The sequence below is a fragment of the Mastomys coucha genome, unplaced genomic scaffold (assembly GCF_008632895.1).
Source record: "Mastomys coucha isolate ucsf_1 unplaced genomic scaffold, UCSF_Mcou_1 pScaffold11, whole genome shotgun sequence".
In the NCBI taxonomy this organism is placed as follows: Eukaryota; Metazoa; Chordata; class Mammalia; order Rodentia; family Muridae; genus Mastomys; species Mastomys coucha.
Window position 1 is genome coordinate 34675557 of NW_022196893.1, and position 15586 is coordinate 34691142.

General features: G+C 41.3%; 2 protein-coding genes across 7 annotated transcripts in view; one reads left to right on the forward strand and one right to left on the reverse strand.

Moving 5' to 3' along the window:
* Cbx5 (chromobox 5) overlaps nucleotides 1–11336 on the reverse strand; it is a 31479-nt gene extending 20143 nt beyond the window's left edge. The window contains exon 1 of one of the 2 annotated variants that reach the window (XM_031357434.1): nucleotides 11187–11336. The gene's annotated coding sequence lies outside the window, so the exon portion shown is untranslated. The remainder of the gene's footprint in view (nucleotides 1–11186) is intronic. The other variant, XM_031357425.1, reaches the window with a different exon arrangement.
* Nucleotides 11337–11514: 178 nt separating this feature from the next.
* The window catches only part of Hnrnpa1 (heterogeneous nuclear ribonucleoprotein A1), a 14028-nt gene continuing 9956 nt past the window's right edge, over nucleotides 11515–15586 (forward strand). Inside the window, exons 1-11 of one of the 5 annotated variants that reach the window (XR_004114601.1) lie at nucleotides 11520–11974; nucleotides 12518–12634; nucleotides 12851–12997; nucleotides 13171–13381; nucleotides 13467–13559; nucleotides 13641–13733; nucleotides 13907–13981; nucleotides 14186–14344; nucleotides 14879–15034; nucleotides 15228–15297; nucleotides 15522–15586. Coding sequence is in view for 1 of the 5 variants with exons in the window: in XM_031357362.1 (XP_031213222.1) it covers nucleotides 11960–11974; nucleotides 12518–12634; nucleotides 12851–12997; nucleotides 13171–13381; nucleotides 13467–13559; nucleotides 13641–13733; nucleotides 13907–13981; nucleotides 14186–14344; nucleotides 14879–15034; nucleotides 15228–15283 (1122 nt within the window). In the remaining 4 variants the exon portion in view is untranslated. Of the gene's footprint in view, nucleotides 11975–12517; nucleotides 12635–12850; nucleotides 12998–13170; nucleotides 13382–13466; nucleotides 13560–13640; nucleotides 13734–13906; nucleotides 13982–14185; nucleotides 14345–14878; nucleotides 15035–15227; nucleotides 15299–15521 lie in introns of those variants that run through there. The other 4 variants (XR_004114602.1, XM_031357362.1, XR_004114605.1 and 1 more) reach the window with 4 other exon arrangements.

The following is a 15586-nucleotide window of genomic DNA, read 5'->3' on the forward strand; positions in this document are numbered from 1 at the left end:
CACCAAAACAGGCTTTCTAATATTTATTACTTTTCAAAGGTCTATATGAGGAACTGAGGCAATTCTTTTGTTCCAAATAACATTTATGTGTTCTACTTTTTTATTTATTTATCACTCTTACTATTTATTCTCAGGTAACTTTCAGTTTGGTTTTTCTGTCTTTTGAGATAGACTCTCACTATATATAGCCCAAGTTGTCCTTAAACTCATGTGACCCTTCTATCTCAGCCTCTCAAATTCTTTGTTGTTGGTGGGTGGAGCTGGAAATAAACCAAGCCAGCACTTTGTATAAGTTAAAAAATAAGCTTTGAGCTACATTTCCAGTTGTTTGACCCCTGAGTAACATAGGTGTTGTGCAGCATTCCAAATATTTGGAGACTTCTCAGATGTATTACTAATTTCTATTTTTTTTAAAGATTTATTAATTTATTATATGTAAGTACACTGTAGCTGTCTTCAGATACCCCAGAAGAGGGCAACAGATCTCATTACAGATGGTTGTGAGCCATCATGTGGTTGCTGGGATTTGAACACATGACCTTCGGAAGAGCAGTCGGCTCTGTTAACTGCTGAGCCATCTCTCCAGCCTGTGTTACTAATTTCTAATCCAAGGTCAGAAAACACTTTATATAATAACAGCCTTTTGAATGAGACTTATATTCCATACTAGTTAAAAACATTTTGCTGTTGTGTAAACTATTCTACAGGTGTCAATTATGTCAGACTGGCTGATAGTGTTGCCTTCTACTTTGCTACTTTATTATACATTTGTTTTTATCAATTAGTTAACTCTCCAAACGTAATCAAAGAAGTTTGCTATTTCCCATCTATCTTTTCTCCTTCATGCATTATGAGACCCCCTCCACTGTGAAGTTGAGGATCAAACCCTGGGCCTAATGAATTCTAATCCAACACTCTATCACTGAGCTATATTCCTAGCTCCTGAAGCTTTTATTATCAGCTGTATAAACACTTAAGATTATTATGTCCTCTTGATGAATTGATTCTTTAATTAACTAACCTGCTGTTATTTGCCCAACCTATCTAGTAGGTCTGTTATGGAAAAAGAATAGAGAGCACTTTGGAAACAGAGGCAAAAGTTTAACAATAAAGTTAAAGAATAACTTTAATGAATTTTCTGAATTATCTGTAATTTTATCTCTGCTGTCTCCAACTACTCAAACGAGGTTTACTATGTTTTATCAGATCTTTAGACATAATTTACTGTTGAAAGATACTGAACAAATTAGTGGTATATCACCCTCCACAGTTCTGTACAAGTGAGTCTTAATGATTTAGGGATGAGAACAAGGCACACTGAGTTCAAGGATTTGCTTTAAAAACTAAAGTTAAGATTTCCCAGCTTGTTAACTGACCTCTTTAGTACAGGGCATTTTATTCCAACATAATTATACCTGTTGGCTCAGATGCAAATTTGCTGTATTCTGAGGAATGTAGATTACAATCAGGGAGTACTTGAGTTCAATGTGCTTCCTTGGCTCCATGGAGGAGATGTGAATACTATTTGTTATGACTGACCTTGAAACAATCTTTTCAAGTACATCTTGTCAATCTCATGTGTGTATTAGCTATGAAGCATAATACAACACTCACTCAGAAAATCTGTAAATTGCCAGGCAGTGGTGGCGCATGCCTTTAATCCCAGCACTTGGGAGGCAAAGGTAGGTGGATTTCTGAGTTCGAGGCCAGCCTGGTCTATAGAATAAGTTCCAGGACAGCCAGGGCTACACAGAGAAACCCTGTCTCAAAAAAACAAAAAACAAAACAAAAAAATCTGTAAATTAAAACTACACACGAAAATCTTTATTCCATCTATAACCTATTTTAAGGTAGAAAATGTATCAGTGCTAATTTTGATGAAGTACTTATTACTGGAAAGAAAAGTTCAGAACATATGGCTCCCAAATTCACTAGAAAGGTAGTAAATGGTCTGGCCACTTCACTACACTTTTTAAAAAGAGTTTATGCTGTACAGGTTTGTCTGTCTATATTAACAGACCAAGGAATTGAAAATCAATCAGTAATCAAGTAGTTGCCTCTCAAGTTCTAGGCAAAAGTGACAGGACTATAATGGTCAAATGTTAGAATAAATTATTATTATTTATTATTAAGAAAGGATCTTACTAACATAACTTGAGTTGGGCTGAAACTGGGAATATAGACTAGGCTGAGAAATCCCACTGGTTCTTCCCAACTGCAGGAATTAAAAGGCATGCAGATAGCTGTCCAGATGGCTCAGGGGGTAAGAGCACTGACTGCTCTTCTAAAGGTCCCGAGTTCAGATCCCAGCAACCACATGGTGGCTCACAACCATCGGTAATGAGATCTGATGTTTTCTTGTGTGTCTGAAGACAGCAACAGTGTATTTATCTATAATAAATAAAAATAAGTCATTGAAAAAAAAAGCATGCAGCAGCAGACTCTGCTTGATTTGTAGTTTTAATTATTGGCAGGGAAAAAAAAAGCTCAAGGCCAGCCTGGTCTACAAAAATAGTTCAAGGATAGCCAGGATTAACAGAGAAACTGTTTTTGAAAAATAAATAATAAATAAGCAAGCAAGCTTTGTGAATGAGTTTATGTTGGGTTCCCTCAGCTGCAAGACATCGGAGTTTGCCACTGCAGACTCAACTCATGCCTGCTGTGCGCCTGCTGGCTGGCATGTATACAACCTGAAGACATCTGCTGTTGACCTCCTACCCCACTGTGGACTGCGCCTCCAGCCATCCCCCGGAGCTGAGACCTGCGAGTCGCTCTGAGTTTCCTTCCACCTTCAGCCCTGCAGCCGGTTTCCCTTTGACATCCTCCTAGACTTTGCTCGGACTCTTCCTGACTCCTCCCTAATTCCTTATGTTATTCAAATGTCATTGTAACCTAGAGATTCAGTTATGCTCTCTTGTATATAAATGCTGAACCCCCAAAGTAAAGGAGAACCTTGATTGGAAACCCTCAACTTGGTTCCGTGTCCTTTTGTTCTCCAACTCTGTGTTTCAGGTCTCCTTTCTCCCTTCGGTCGAGGCCTCTCTACTTAGAGATTAGTTTCAAAAATAAATTCAGCCAGGTATGGTAACACACACCTTTTTTTTTTTTTTTTTTTTTTTTTTTTTTTTTTTTTTTTTTTTTTGGTTTTTGAGACAGGGTTTCCCTGTTTAGCCCTGGCTGTCCTAGAACTCACTCTGTAGACCAGGCCGGCCTCGAACTCAGAAATCCACCTGCCTCTGCCTCCCAAGTGCTGGGATTAAAGGCGTGCACCACCACCGCCCAGCCCGACACACACCTTTTAATCTCGGCACTTATGGGAGTTGGAGGCCAGCTTCATTTATATAGCAAGTTCTAGTATGTCCAGAGCTACATAACAAAGTCCCTGCCTCAAAAATAAATAAATAAAACCAAATTTGTGAACTGGACAGATAGCTTAGTGATTTCTAAGAGTGCTGGCTGCAATCTAGGCAGTGGTGGTCCATGCCTTTAGTCCCAGCACTCAGAAGGCAGAGGCAGGCAGATCGCTATGAATTTGAGGTCAGCCTAGTCTACAGAATTGAGTTCCAGGACATGCAAGACTACACAGAAAAACTCTGTCTGGAAAAAACAATAACCAGAGTGAGAGAGAGAGGGACAGAGACAGACAGACACAGAGAGAGAGAGAGAGAGAGAGAGAGAGAGTGATTGAGCTGACTTCTGTCACAGAGGGCTTAAGTGGCTAACAACCTGTAACTTCAGTTCCAGGGGATCTGATACTGTTCTGACCTCTGTGGGCGCTAGATTCACATATGATAAACATACATGTAGGCAAAATACTCTGAGATCAAATTAATTTTTAAAAAATGTTTACAATTCTTTAGAAAAAAAGGTCCAGGTTTCTGAGTCTTATATTTTTCATTTGTCTTCCATTTCTTAAAATAATCCTTTTTTTTTTAATTAGATGAAATTTATTTAGGTAACAGTCCCCAGGGCTCACTGAAAAGATTCATATCCTAATCCCATGAATTTGTGATTACCTTACATAGCAATGTTGTTATTAAAAGATGAGAAGAAATTTACCCTCAATCACCCCAGCAGGCCTTAAGTACAATCATAGGCATCTTTATAAGAGATAGAGTTCCCAGCATGCAAATTGCGAAACAGCAAAGGAATCTCATGCCATAAGCCATCAGAAGCTAGAAAAGGAACATATTCTTACCAGAGCATGTGTAAGAGGTTCAGAGCAAGTACAAGAGGTTAATGCAGATTTCTAGCCTCTAGAATCCGCTGCAGTGTGCTGTTATAGAAGCTACAAGAAGCTAATAAGCACAGGAAGTAAACCTTTAAAGATTAATAATTGGAGGCTGTGTATTATAGCACAGGGAATGTACTTAGCATGTTCAAATCTCTGGGTTCTGCCTCCAGCACCCAATAAGAACACAAAGAAAATAATTTTGCTTCAAATAATCCAAAGAATTTCTAAAACTTTCCTGTTTTTTTTTTTTTTTTTTTTTTTTTTTTTTTTTTGAGAATCTATGTAGGCCAGGCTGGCCTTGAACTCACAGATCTTATTGCCTGTTTCTCAAATTCCAGGACTAAAGGTGTGTGACAGCATGCCCAACTTGACTTGGTTTTGTTCTTATTTTGAAACAGTGTCTTACCAAATAGCCCAAATTGATCCCAAACCCACCATCCACCAGCCTTTTTGTTCTATGATTTTTTTAAAAGATTTACTTATTTATTTTATGTGTATGAGTACACTGTAGCTGTATAGATGGCCATAAGCCATCATGTGGATGCTGGGAATTGAACTCAGGACCTCTGCTTGCTCCGGCACTGCTCGCTCTGACGTAATACACTATAGCTGTCTTCGCACCAGAAGAGGGTGTCAGATCTCATCACAGATGGTTGTGAGCCACCATGTGGTTGCTGGACCTTTGGAAGAGCAGTCAGTGCTCTTACCCGCTGAGCCATCTTGCCAGCCTCTTGTTCCATGATTCTTAAATATCAGTGTTTTACTATGTAGCTCTGGCTGTCCTGAAACACAATAGACCAGGCTAGCAACAAACTCAAGAAATATCTGTCTCCCTTTTCCTCCTGAGTTCTGGGAGTAAAGGTATGTGCCTCTATGTCCAATTTAAACTTTTTTTTTTGAGACAGGATCTCACTATACTGACCAGGTTGGCTTCCCTGGCCCCAAATTCAAAAATCAACCTGCTTCTACCTCACAAGTGTAGTGTGCCCTATTGTATAAAACCCTTCATGTCAATGGATAAATAATTTTTTTAAAAAAGTACAGGTGTGTAGCGGCTCATGTCTTTAATCCTAGCACTTGGTAGGCAGAGGCAGTCTGATCTCTGTGAATTCCAGACCAGCCTGGGTTACATAGTAAGACACTGTCTCAAAAATCAAACAAACAAAAAACAGGATACAATTTGTCCAAAATAAACCTGCAGAACTAAAACAAACTCTTCTTTTTTTTTTTTGGTGGTTTTTCAAGACAGGGTTTCTCTGGGTAGCCCTGGCTGTCCTGGAACTTACTCTGTAGACCAGACTGGCCTCGAACTCAGAAATCTACCTGCCTCTGCCTCCCAAGTGCTGGGATTAAAGGTGTGCACTATCGCTTGACATAAGACAAGCTCTTAAGAGGGCTAATATTTACATAGCTGCTAACAAGAACAGTGTAGGTTTTTCCACAAAAGGGTGGAGTTCCTGGACAGACTAAACATAGGCACAGTTGTCACTGTGGGTATTCTGCCAGCATAAGTGTAAAGTTGTCATCAGAAATGAATACGTGGTTTCAAGTGCCTTATAGAATCTAACAAATTCATAGCTTGTACTATATACAAGCCAACTCTTTCCAAAATCACCTAAGTTCTTTTTAAAATTTCCTAAAATTTTATGTATCTGTATGTATGTGCACATGGAGGTATCTAAGGAAGCCAGTGGTATTAGAGCCCGTAAAGCTGAAGTTATGGGTAGTTGTGAGTCATCTGACCTGGGTGCTAAAAACTGAACTTAGATCCTTTACAAGAGCAGTAAATGCCTTTAGATGCTTAACTATCTCTTGATGATTATTGTTCAAAGTTCATGAATAACAATGTATAAACACTATCAAATGATAACTACACTGTTTTTAAACTCAGTATAGCATAGCACTGGTCCAATCTTGAGGAAGGTAAATGTATATAAAAATTATCAGACAAAATAAAAGTGCTTAGCTACACAGCTGTGAGCTTTGATTCTAGTACTCAGGATGAAGAGACAGGCTAATGATCTCTTTGAGTTCAAGACCAGCTTGGTCTACAAAGCAAGTTTAGAAAAACCAAACCCTGTTTCAAAACAAAACAAAACAAAAGCTAGGGCTATACTGTAGTTTCATGACAGAACTCACAAGCAAGCATGAGGAGGACCTTCTGTTCTGTCCTCAACACCCTGAGAAGCTGGGGATGGAGAATCACAAACCTAAGGCCAGCATGGGCTACAATAATAATGCCCTATCTCAAAAAATAGAAAAGAAACACCAGCACCAATAAACAAAGTCACTAGCTTTCCTCAGAAAACTTTCACCCTGTGTTGGCTGGGTACCAAACAAACCTTTCTCCTTTCTAAAGTATTGTCAGGACTGATATAGGTCAATGGCAAAGCACCTGCTTAGCACATTCAATCCCTGACACTTTAAGTATCCCTTTTATAAACATTCACAAATCACTTCAGTTTTATGTTTCTTATTTTCAACTACCCTGCTTATTTACCACCCATATACACACATAGCTTTATTCTTCTTTTTTAGACAGGGTCTCTCTACATAGTCCTGACTATCCTTGAAGTCACTATGTAGACCAGGCTAGCAGTGAACTCAGAGATCCTCTTGCCTCTGCCTCTGAGATTAAAGGCCCAGAGTTTTAGACAAACTAAATGAAATTGTGTTATTTTCTCATTTACTAATCCCTTTAGGTTTAGTTGAAAGAGTGGGCCTCTAACCTTTAAAGACAAAGCGCTAAACTTTGGGGGGAGGGTCAGGGGTAGGCAGAGTTTCTTTATGCAGCCCTGGCTGTCCTAGAACTTACTCTGTAGACCAGGATGGCCTCAGAAATCCGTCTGCCTCCCAAGCCCTGGGATTAAAGGTGTGCACCACCATAGCAAAGTGCTAAACTTTTAAAACCATAGTTCAACACTTGTACTATTAACAGTAGGTTTTAAAAAAGCAAACATTAGAATTTTGTTTTTTCGAGACAGGGTTTCTCTGTGTAGCTTGGCTGTCCTGGAACTCACTCTGTAGACCAGACTGGCCTCAAAGTCAGAAATCTGCCTGCCTCTGCCTCCCAAGTGCTGGGATTAAAGGTGTGCCCGGTTATTAGAATTCTTTTTAAAGATTTATTTATGTGTATGGGTATTCTGTGCACCATGCAGATGCTCTCAGATCCCCTGGGACTGGAGTTACAGTTGTGAACTGACATGTAGGTGCTGGAGATCGAATCTGGGTTCTTTGGAAGAACATCTAGTGCTCATAACCACTTCACTAGCCTCCCAGAATTTTCAAAGTGATAGCCTCAAAATGTCAATAATTATCAGTAAAATCTCCCTTCCACAGAGAAATGCTTATCACACTTATTAACTACCACATGGGAAAAGAACACATAAGCAGGAAGTTTATTTCTTTTCTTCTCTTCTTCTTCTTTCTTTTTTGAGGGGGAGTGGTGTTTCAATACAGGGTTTCTCTTGTACCTCCCTGGCTGTCCTGGAACTCACTATGTAGACCAGGCTAGCCTCAAACTCAGAAATCTGCCTGCCTCTGCCTCCCAAGTGCCGGGATCAAAGCTATGTGCTGCCACAGCCTAGACTAAGTTTTGTTTTCATAGCACATTAAACCAGTAAGCCAGATACTGGGTTACTCCCTGATAAGGGACTCCAGGCATGATAGACCAGAATTCTACCAAACCTTGAAACTGACCTAACTTTTAAGAAAATGAACACATTATAGATGGGAACTTAGTATTTCATATGCTTGTTTGGTGAAACATTTTTTTGAATATTAAAGATAGGTTCAAAGAGTTTGGTATGGTGGGGCCATACCTGTAACCTCATCATCTGAGAGACTGAGGCAGGAAGAGGATTCCTTCAAATCAAGGTCAAACTGGGCTACATAATGAGTTCAAGACAACATAGACAACAGAGACCTTTGCTTTAAAAAAACAAACGAAAAAAAACAAAACTATACACCTGGCAGTGGTGGTGCACGCCTTTAATCCCAGCCAGCACTGAAAAAAAAAACTATAAAGAGAGTCTGAAATATTCTGAAGAAATGACAACACCAGGCGTGGTAACACATGATTTTTAATTACAGCACCTGGAAGGCAGAGGCAGGGGTAATCTCTGAATTCAAGATCATCCTAACCTATAGAGAGCTAGTTCAAGGACGGCCAGGGCCCATATACAGAGAAACTCTGTCTTAAAAAAAACAAAACAAAACAAAAAACGGACAGTGGTGGTGCATGCCTTTAATCCCAGCACTTGGGAGGCAGAGGCACTCGGATTTCTGAGTTCAAGGCCAGCCTGGTCTACAGAGTGAGTTCCAGGACAGCCAGGGCTACACAGAGAAACCCTGTCTCGAAAACCAAAAAAAAAAAAAAAAAAAAAAAAAAAAAAAACACCAATGTCAGGATAGGCCCGTAGCTGGTAAAAAATTATGAGCATCTAAAACAGGGCTACATATCTAGCCCTTACTTGCCATTTTTTTTTAACAAGTTACATACACAGAAGATGTAATCAATCCTGTATATTTATGAGGCAGAGTCAAACTATGCAAGTCCTGCTGACCTTAAACTCACAAAACAGACAAGCTGGCCATAATCCTATGTTCACTCTCTAAGAAATAGTAAAACTTCCCTTTTTAATCTCAAGATACAAAAACTAATCTACACCAGAGGAAAAATGGGATTAATGGTCCACTTATTTAAGACTACTCCAAGACAAGGTGGTGGTGGGTGGTCATTTCCTCCATGCTTTGCTAACTACTAATCTACTAAATATAAGATCATAATAGGGGGCTGGCAAGATGGCTCAGCGGGTAAGAGCACTGACTGCTCTTCAGAAGGTCCTGAGTTCGGATCACAGCAACCACATGGTGGCTCACAACCACCCGTAATAAGATCAGACGCCCTCTTCTGGTGTGTCTGAAGACAACTACAGTGAACTACACTGGAGCAAGCGGGGCCAGTAGAGGTCCTGAGTTCAATTCCCAGCAGCTACACACATGATGGCTCCCGACCATCTGTACAGCTATAGTGTACTCATACACCTTGTGACTCACATCTTTAATCCCAGCACTTGAGAGACAAGTGGCCCGTAGATCTCTGACTTCAAGACTAGCCTGGTCTACAGAATGAGTTCCAAGACAGACAGGGCTACACAGAGAAACCATGTCTGGAAGAAAAAAAAAAAATTCTGAACCATATCTAGGTAGATGCCCTGAGTCCACTATCGCTTTAGAGCTCAGCACAAAAGTTGCACTGTTAGTGTAAATAAGCAACTAATAGTTGCATAATATGTTTGTCCTTTTCAAAGTACCAGTGAATATGGACATCTCTATTCATTAGAAACATCACTAATATCTGTCAGGCATGATAGCACTGTGGAGAGAAGACAAGTAGATCTCTTCACGTGAGGCCAGTCTGAGACATATATCTCAAAAACAAAACAGAAAACTAAATTGAAATCATCAGTCTTTTGTACAAAGTATGAAATTATCTTTTTCTTTCTTTTCTTCTTTTTTGAGACAGGGCCTGATTATGCTTTGGCTGTCAAATATCTCACTACATGGACCAGGAGGCTGGTCAAGCTCACAGATATTCATCCACCTGCTGGGAAAAAAGGCATTGACTACTATGCCAGGCTGGAATTTTCTTATCAAAAGGGTACCTCAAAGACTATAAATAAATCAACAGACACAGATAGTAAATGGAAATTATACATTTGTCTAGATCCTCTGAGAAGTGTGGGCATTATCGACACCAAAGAGACTGCAGAGAAAATACAAAAATATATGGAATCAAAAACAATGAAGAGTTGGAGTCTTCTGTCCCCACCACCCTAAATACTTCCCAAATGAATCAGCTTTTTCATGCAAAATCAGACATCCTCAAATGAACAGCAGAAATAGGAGATTAGGATATCTTGAATGTTAGGGGAGAAAAATGTTCTTCGGAGACGAGACTCATATAAAAGAATTGGAAACATGAATGGTGGTGACACATACATGACTGAAAACAAACAAACATAAAAACCCAAATGTGTTCATTTTTATTAAGGTTTTCATTATTTCATTAATGACAATTGTCCCTCAAAGATACAGGCCTTGACCCTGCTGTTTCCATAGAAGCAACACGTTTTGACTTTTGACATGTAGCTCTCAAAAACTTTCAAAAGGCTACAAGTACAGTGTGCTTTGGAAACAGGTGGTAGTGGTTAAGTCTAATTTTCTTGGATGCTTTTCATTACAGTACTTTGCCTAAGTCATTTCACTCTAAACTTTAATATTCTTCTTTTAAAAGTTTTTAAAGACTAAAGGCACGTTCTCCAAAGTCTCAAGTGAGGGGTGGAATGTACCAGAAAGTAAAAGAAAAATGACAAACTCAAGCAGCACAAGAAAACATGTTTTCCTTAAGGTAATATACGGATGAAGGCCTTAATTGTAGGAGTCATGTTAAATAAAATACTCGCCCCAACAAATGCAAGACTAAGCTTTACTTGGGGGACGTGGAGGGGTAGGTCTGTCCTTTTACTGGCTCCTGGCTCATTTAAGAATTTAACCTGCCAACTCCCGCGCTCCCCACAGGAGTCCAGCCTCTCCCTCTTGGGGAAGGCCGGCCTATCGCGCGCTTGGGCCTCATTGGCTCGGAGAGACGCAACTCATGCGAGAAAAACCCGCCTACCACATTCCGATGGCCCAAGGACCGATCACTAGCAGCTATAGGAAGACCCAATTGGCCTATACACTCGCCAGTCAAAAGCTTCGGCACCGCAGCTTCACAGAACCTGCAAGGATAAAACATCCCGCCCCAGTTGTCCTATTGGCTAGCCCGACCCGTCGCGGCCCCTTCACTGTCGTTCCCCCTAGTACAGCAGTCCATTCATTTCGTACAATAAACGGTGCAATTGGAGCGGGTTCAAGATCTCGTACGGGTAGACAAGACTCTGCCACTTACCCAGGATCTAAAGTGATCACTCACACTAAGGCCTGCACGGTTCCTCTGTGGTAAAGCGGCACCACAAGCCACCGCTACCGCCGCCTTCTGCGCAATGCCAACCGCCCGCCAAAACGGATGCTTCCCTGCGCCTGCGCAACCAATCCAGGGCTTGGACCTTTTCTCCGCCCAAAACGCCTGCGCAAAACAAGACACAGGTCCCGCCACTACGCAGGCGCCTAGATTCACAACCATCTCCCGCCCGCCATTTCACGTGTTCCAGACAGCAGGCGGAACTTCGTACTGCGCCGGCGTAAACTCGCCATTTTTATTACATATGCGCTTTATAGGGAGGGGCCTGGAAAAGTCGCGGCGAACTACTTTCTAGCGTATCCTCTTTTGCCGATTTTGTAATGTTCGGGTGTGGGAAATTTATAAAAGGCATTTAAAGACGTGAGTACACTCAAATTAAGTGACTGGCTATCTAGCCAATCAATGTGGTTAAGGAAAAGATCCCTTGGGGCATCAATGACTCAAAGGGGCGGAGACTGAGTAGAACGCCCAAACGGATGCCGTTTCTTAGCAGGGCGTTTTCACTGGCCAATGGTGGGAGGGAACAATTTCAAATCTCCAATAAGACTGAAGCAAGGGCGGAGTCTACCAATGCCGAAAGCGAGGAGGCGGGATAAAAGGTCGAGCAGAAGGTAGGCTGCCGGGCACGTTCGTTATCTTAGTCCTTTCTGCTGGTTGACGCTGCTGAGGAAGCATCGCTGAAGGCTCTCAACCCTGCCGTCATGTCTAAGTCAGAGGTAAGTTGGACGCGCTTTACAGCTTCGCTTTCTTCCACACTTACTGAATATAACAGGATGTGACTTGTTTTGTTGCTGGCACCCGTGCTTTCGGTGTTTGATCGATTAGTGCTGAGGCCTACTTTAAAAAATGCAGGTCGCCATTTTGTCCTCGTAGTCACCATGAGGCTGCGATCCGACAGCCATTAATGTCCACGCACTGTACCTTGTGGCAGACTTCATAGATTTACGATCTGAGGTTTATGGCCTTTTCTACCCCCGTCCCTAATATGGTCTAATGATCGCTTGTTAAAAAGATACTAAGTCTTAATGGCGATGGACCAGACCAACCTGTGCCTTTTGTTGCGCGTGCGTATTTAGAGTAAGGACGCATGCGCTGCGTGCAACCGGAGTCCCCAACGCACCTCCTATCCCAGGAAGGAGCACGTGGTCTTGTGCAGTAATAAAGAACAATAAAAAGTGTAGCATGTGTTGATGCGCGGTGTTGATTCATTCGCCCAAGTTCCAGCCCCTCCACTAAACCCCCTCCCTCCTCCACTTTAGTCTCCCAAGGAGCCCGAACAGCTGCGGAAGCTCTTCATTGGAGGGCTGAGCTTTGAAACAACCGACGAGAGTCTGAGGAGCCATTTTGAGCAATGGGGAACACTAACCGACTGTGTGGTAAGATTAAGAGAAACAAAAGAACGAGCTGGCTTATTCTTATTTAATCTTGCTTCTTTTTTAGCTAAATGGTAAAAATCTTCCTGTGGGGATTTCTTAATAGATCTATAAAGAGCTCCCTCTCCCATGAAGTTTCATGTTTGCCTCGCTCAGACTAGGAATGGGTTTTGGTTCTGAGATCAGGCAGTGTGTTGATTGGATTAACTCTATAAACAGGTAATGAGAGATCCAAATACCAAGAGATCCAGGGGCTTTGGGTTTGTCACATACGCCACTGTGGAAGAAGTGGATGCTGCCATGAATGCAAGACCACACAAAGTGGATGGAAGAGTTGTGGAACCTAAGAGAGCTGTGTCAAGAGAAGTGAGTGTTTTTTCTTAATAGGTGCTTCTTTTTAACCTTAGACTATGATCTGAGCAGATCTCAATTGGGAGAATCCCCTCCCTCCTAAGTGGAATTAAAGGCGGGGCCACCACAGCTTCCAGACATTTAGAAGTGTGCTGCTACTAAATAAATGAAGTCATTTTTCCATTTAGGATTCTCAGAGACCAGGTGCCCACTTAACTGTGAAAAAGATCTTTGTTGGCGGTATTAAAGAAGACACTGAAGAACATCACCTGCGAGATTATTTTGAGCAGTATGGGAAGATTGAAGTGATAGAAATTATGACTGACAGAGGCAGTGGAAAAAAGAGGGGCTTTGCTTTTGTCACCTTTGATGACCATGACTCTGTGGATAAGATTGTTAGTAAGTATCAGAGGACTACATTTTCGTTAATGATTCTGGAGTTCATACCTTTTATTACAGTCCTGAATCTACCTTTTTCTCTTAGTTCAGAAATACCATACTGTGAATGGCCACAACTGTGAAGTAAGAAAGGCTCTGTCGAAGCAAGAGATGGCTAGTGCTTCTTCCAGCCAGAGAGGTGTGTTTATTGCTTGGTTAGATACAGGGGCCAGTGTAAATTATCACAAGTTAGCCTAATGATCTAAAAATCTCTTTTAAGGTCGAAGTGGTTCTGGGAACTTTGGTGGTGGTCGTGGAGGCGGTTTTGGCGGCAATGACAATTTTGGTCGAGGAGGGAACTTCAGTGGTCGTGGTGTGTATGATTTGTTTTAATTCCTCTTTGGTTTTAGAACTTTTAAATATTAACTGCTGCCCTATGTTCCCAGCATTTATGGGTTTTACACAAATGTAGTTCTTAATATACAGAACTTGCTTTTGATAAGCATTCATTTATGAAGTCTGGTTGAAAGCTTTGGTTTCTTACAGGTGGCTTTGGTGGCAGCCGTGGTGGTGGTGGATATGGCAGCAGTGGGGATGGCTATAATGGATTTGGCAATGACGGTGAGTTTCTTACAGAGTCTGTAAGTAATGGTTAATGGCAACCTGTACCTTTAGAATAGGCTAGTAGAGACTAAACCTAGTGCATGACCAAGTTCAATCAGTCCCATAAATGTGCATGCTGTGTGCAGCCTTTAGCTATTATACTTAAATAGACTTTACTTGTTAAATACTTTTGTCTTATTGAGAAGACTTGTATTCTTGTAGGTGGTTATGGAGGAGGCGGCCCTGGTTACTCTGGAGGAAGCAGAGGCTATGGAAGTGGTGGACAGGGTTATGGAAACCAGGGCAGTGGCTATGGCGGGAGTGGCAGCTATGACAGCTATAACAACGGAGGAGGCGGAGGCGGCTTTGGCGGTGGTAGTGGTAGGTATCCAGTGATGCAGGTACTTGGTTTGGAGATAGATTAGATTTCCAGAGTTTATGCCCGTGTTAGATTTTAAAGCTCTTAAAGCATTATGGGTACATTGCATGGTGCGTTATAGTAGGTTTGCTGTGCTACCTCCTCCTGGCTTTAAGCTGGGGCCGCCTCCCCCAAAATAAGTAAGTGGATGAGTGGTTAGTGGTATCTTCAATGTGAGATAGTTAGATCAACGCTATAGCTGGATTGAATGTCTAAATTCCACAGGCATTTAGTTGATATATCCATCCAAAAAAAAAATGTCTGTATTGACCTGGAATACATAAAGGCCTTCAATTCTAATGTGCCACTGAGAAAAACTTAGTTGGGTTGATTTTTCTTTAAATGCTGGATTATTAACTGAATGCCTCACTCAGAATGAAATGTAAGGGTTTGGCGTTGACAGAAGGTATATAAATAATAATCTTTGATTCCGACCCTATCGGCACTATTGGCTTGTCAGTCCTCAAAGTCATCAATACAGGCTTTTCCATTTCTAGGAAGCAATTTTGGAGGTGGTGGAAGCTACAATGATTTTGGCAATTACAACAATCAGTCTTCAAATTTTGGACCGATGAAGGGAGGGAACTTTGGAGGCAGGAGCTCTGGCCCTTATGGTGGCGGAGGCCAGTACTTTGCTAAACCTCGAAACCAAGGTACGGTATCTATCACAAAAGACTGATAGTTAAATCTCCCTTCAAAGGACATCATCCAAAGGGGTCATAAAATTCCTATTAGGTCATCTTAATTTAGGCCAGGGACATTTTTTAACAGGTCCTTAACAATTAACACAGAACCATTGATATTACATTGATGCAAAGTATTGAAACAAAACATTGTCTTACTCAGGTGGCTATGGAGGTTCCAGCAGCAGCAGTAGCTATGGCAGTGGCAGGAGGTTCTAATTACATAAAGCCAGGTAAGTGGCTCCTTTGTGTGTGCTCGCTAAATTTTATAATTGAACCCAGTAACCCAAATGTAGCTGAGCAGTGCAACATAGTTAACATAATTGCAGTAAAATGGTGGATATTAAGTTAATATGCAGTTCAGCAAAATTTGTGGGAAACAACTTGCTCTATTGGATTGTAGCCTTGAGTCTTAATGTGTTTTAGATTAACAACTTTATTCCATATTGTTCAACAGGAAACAAAGCTTAGCAGGAGAGGAGAGCCAGAGAAGTGACAGGGAAGCTACAGGTTACAACAGAT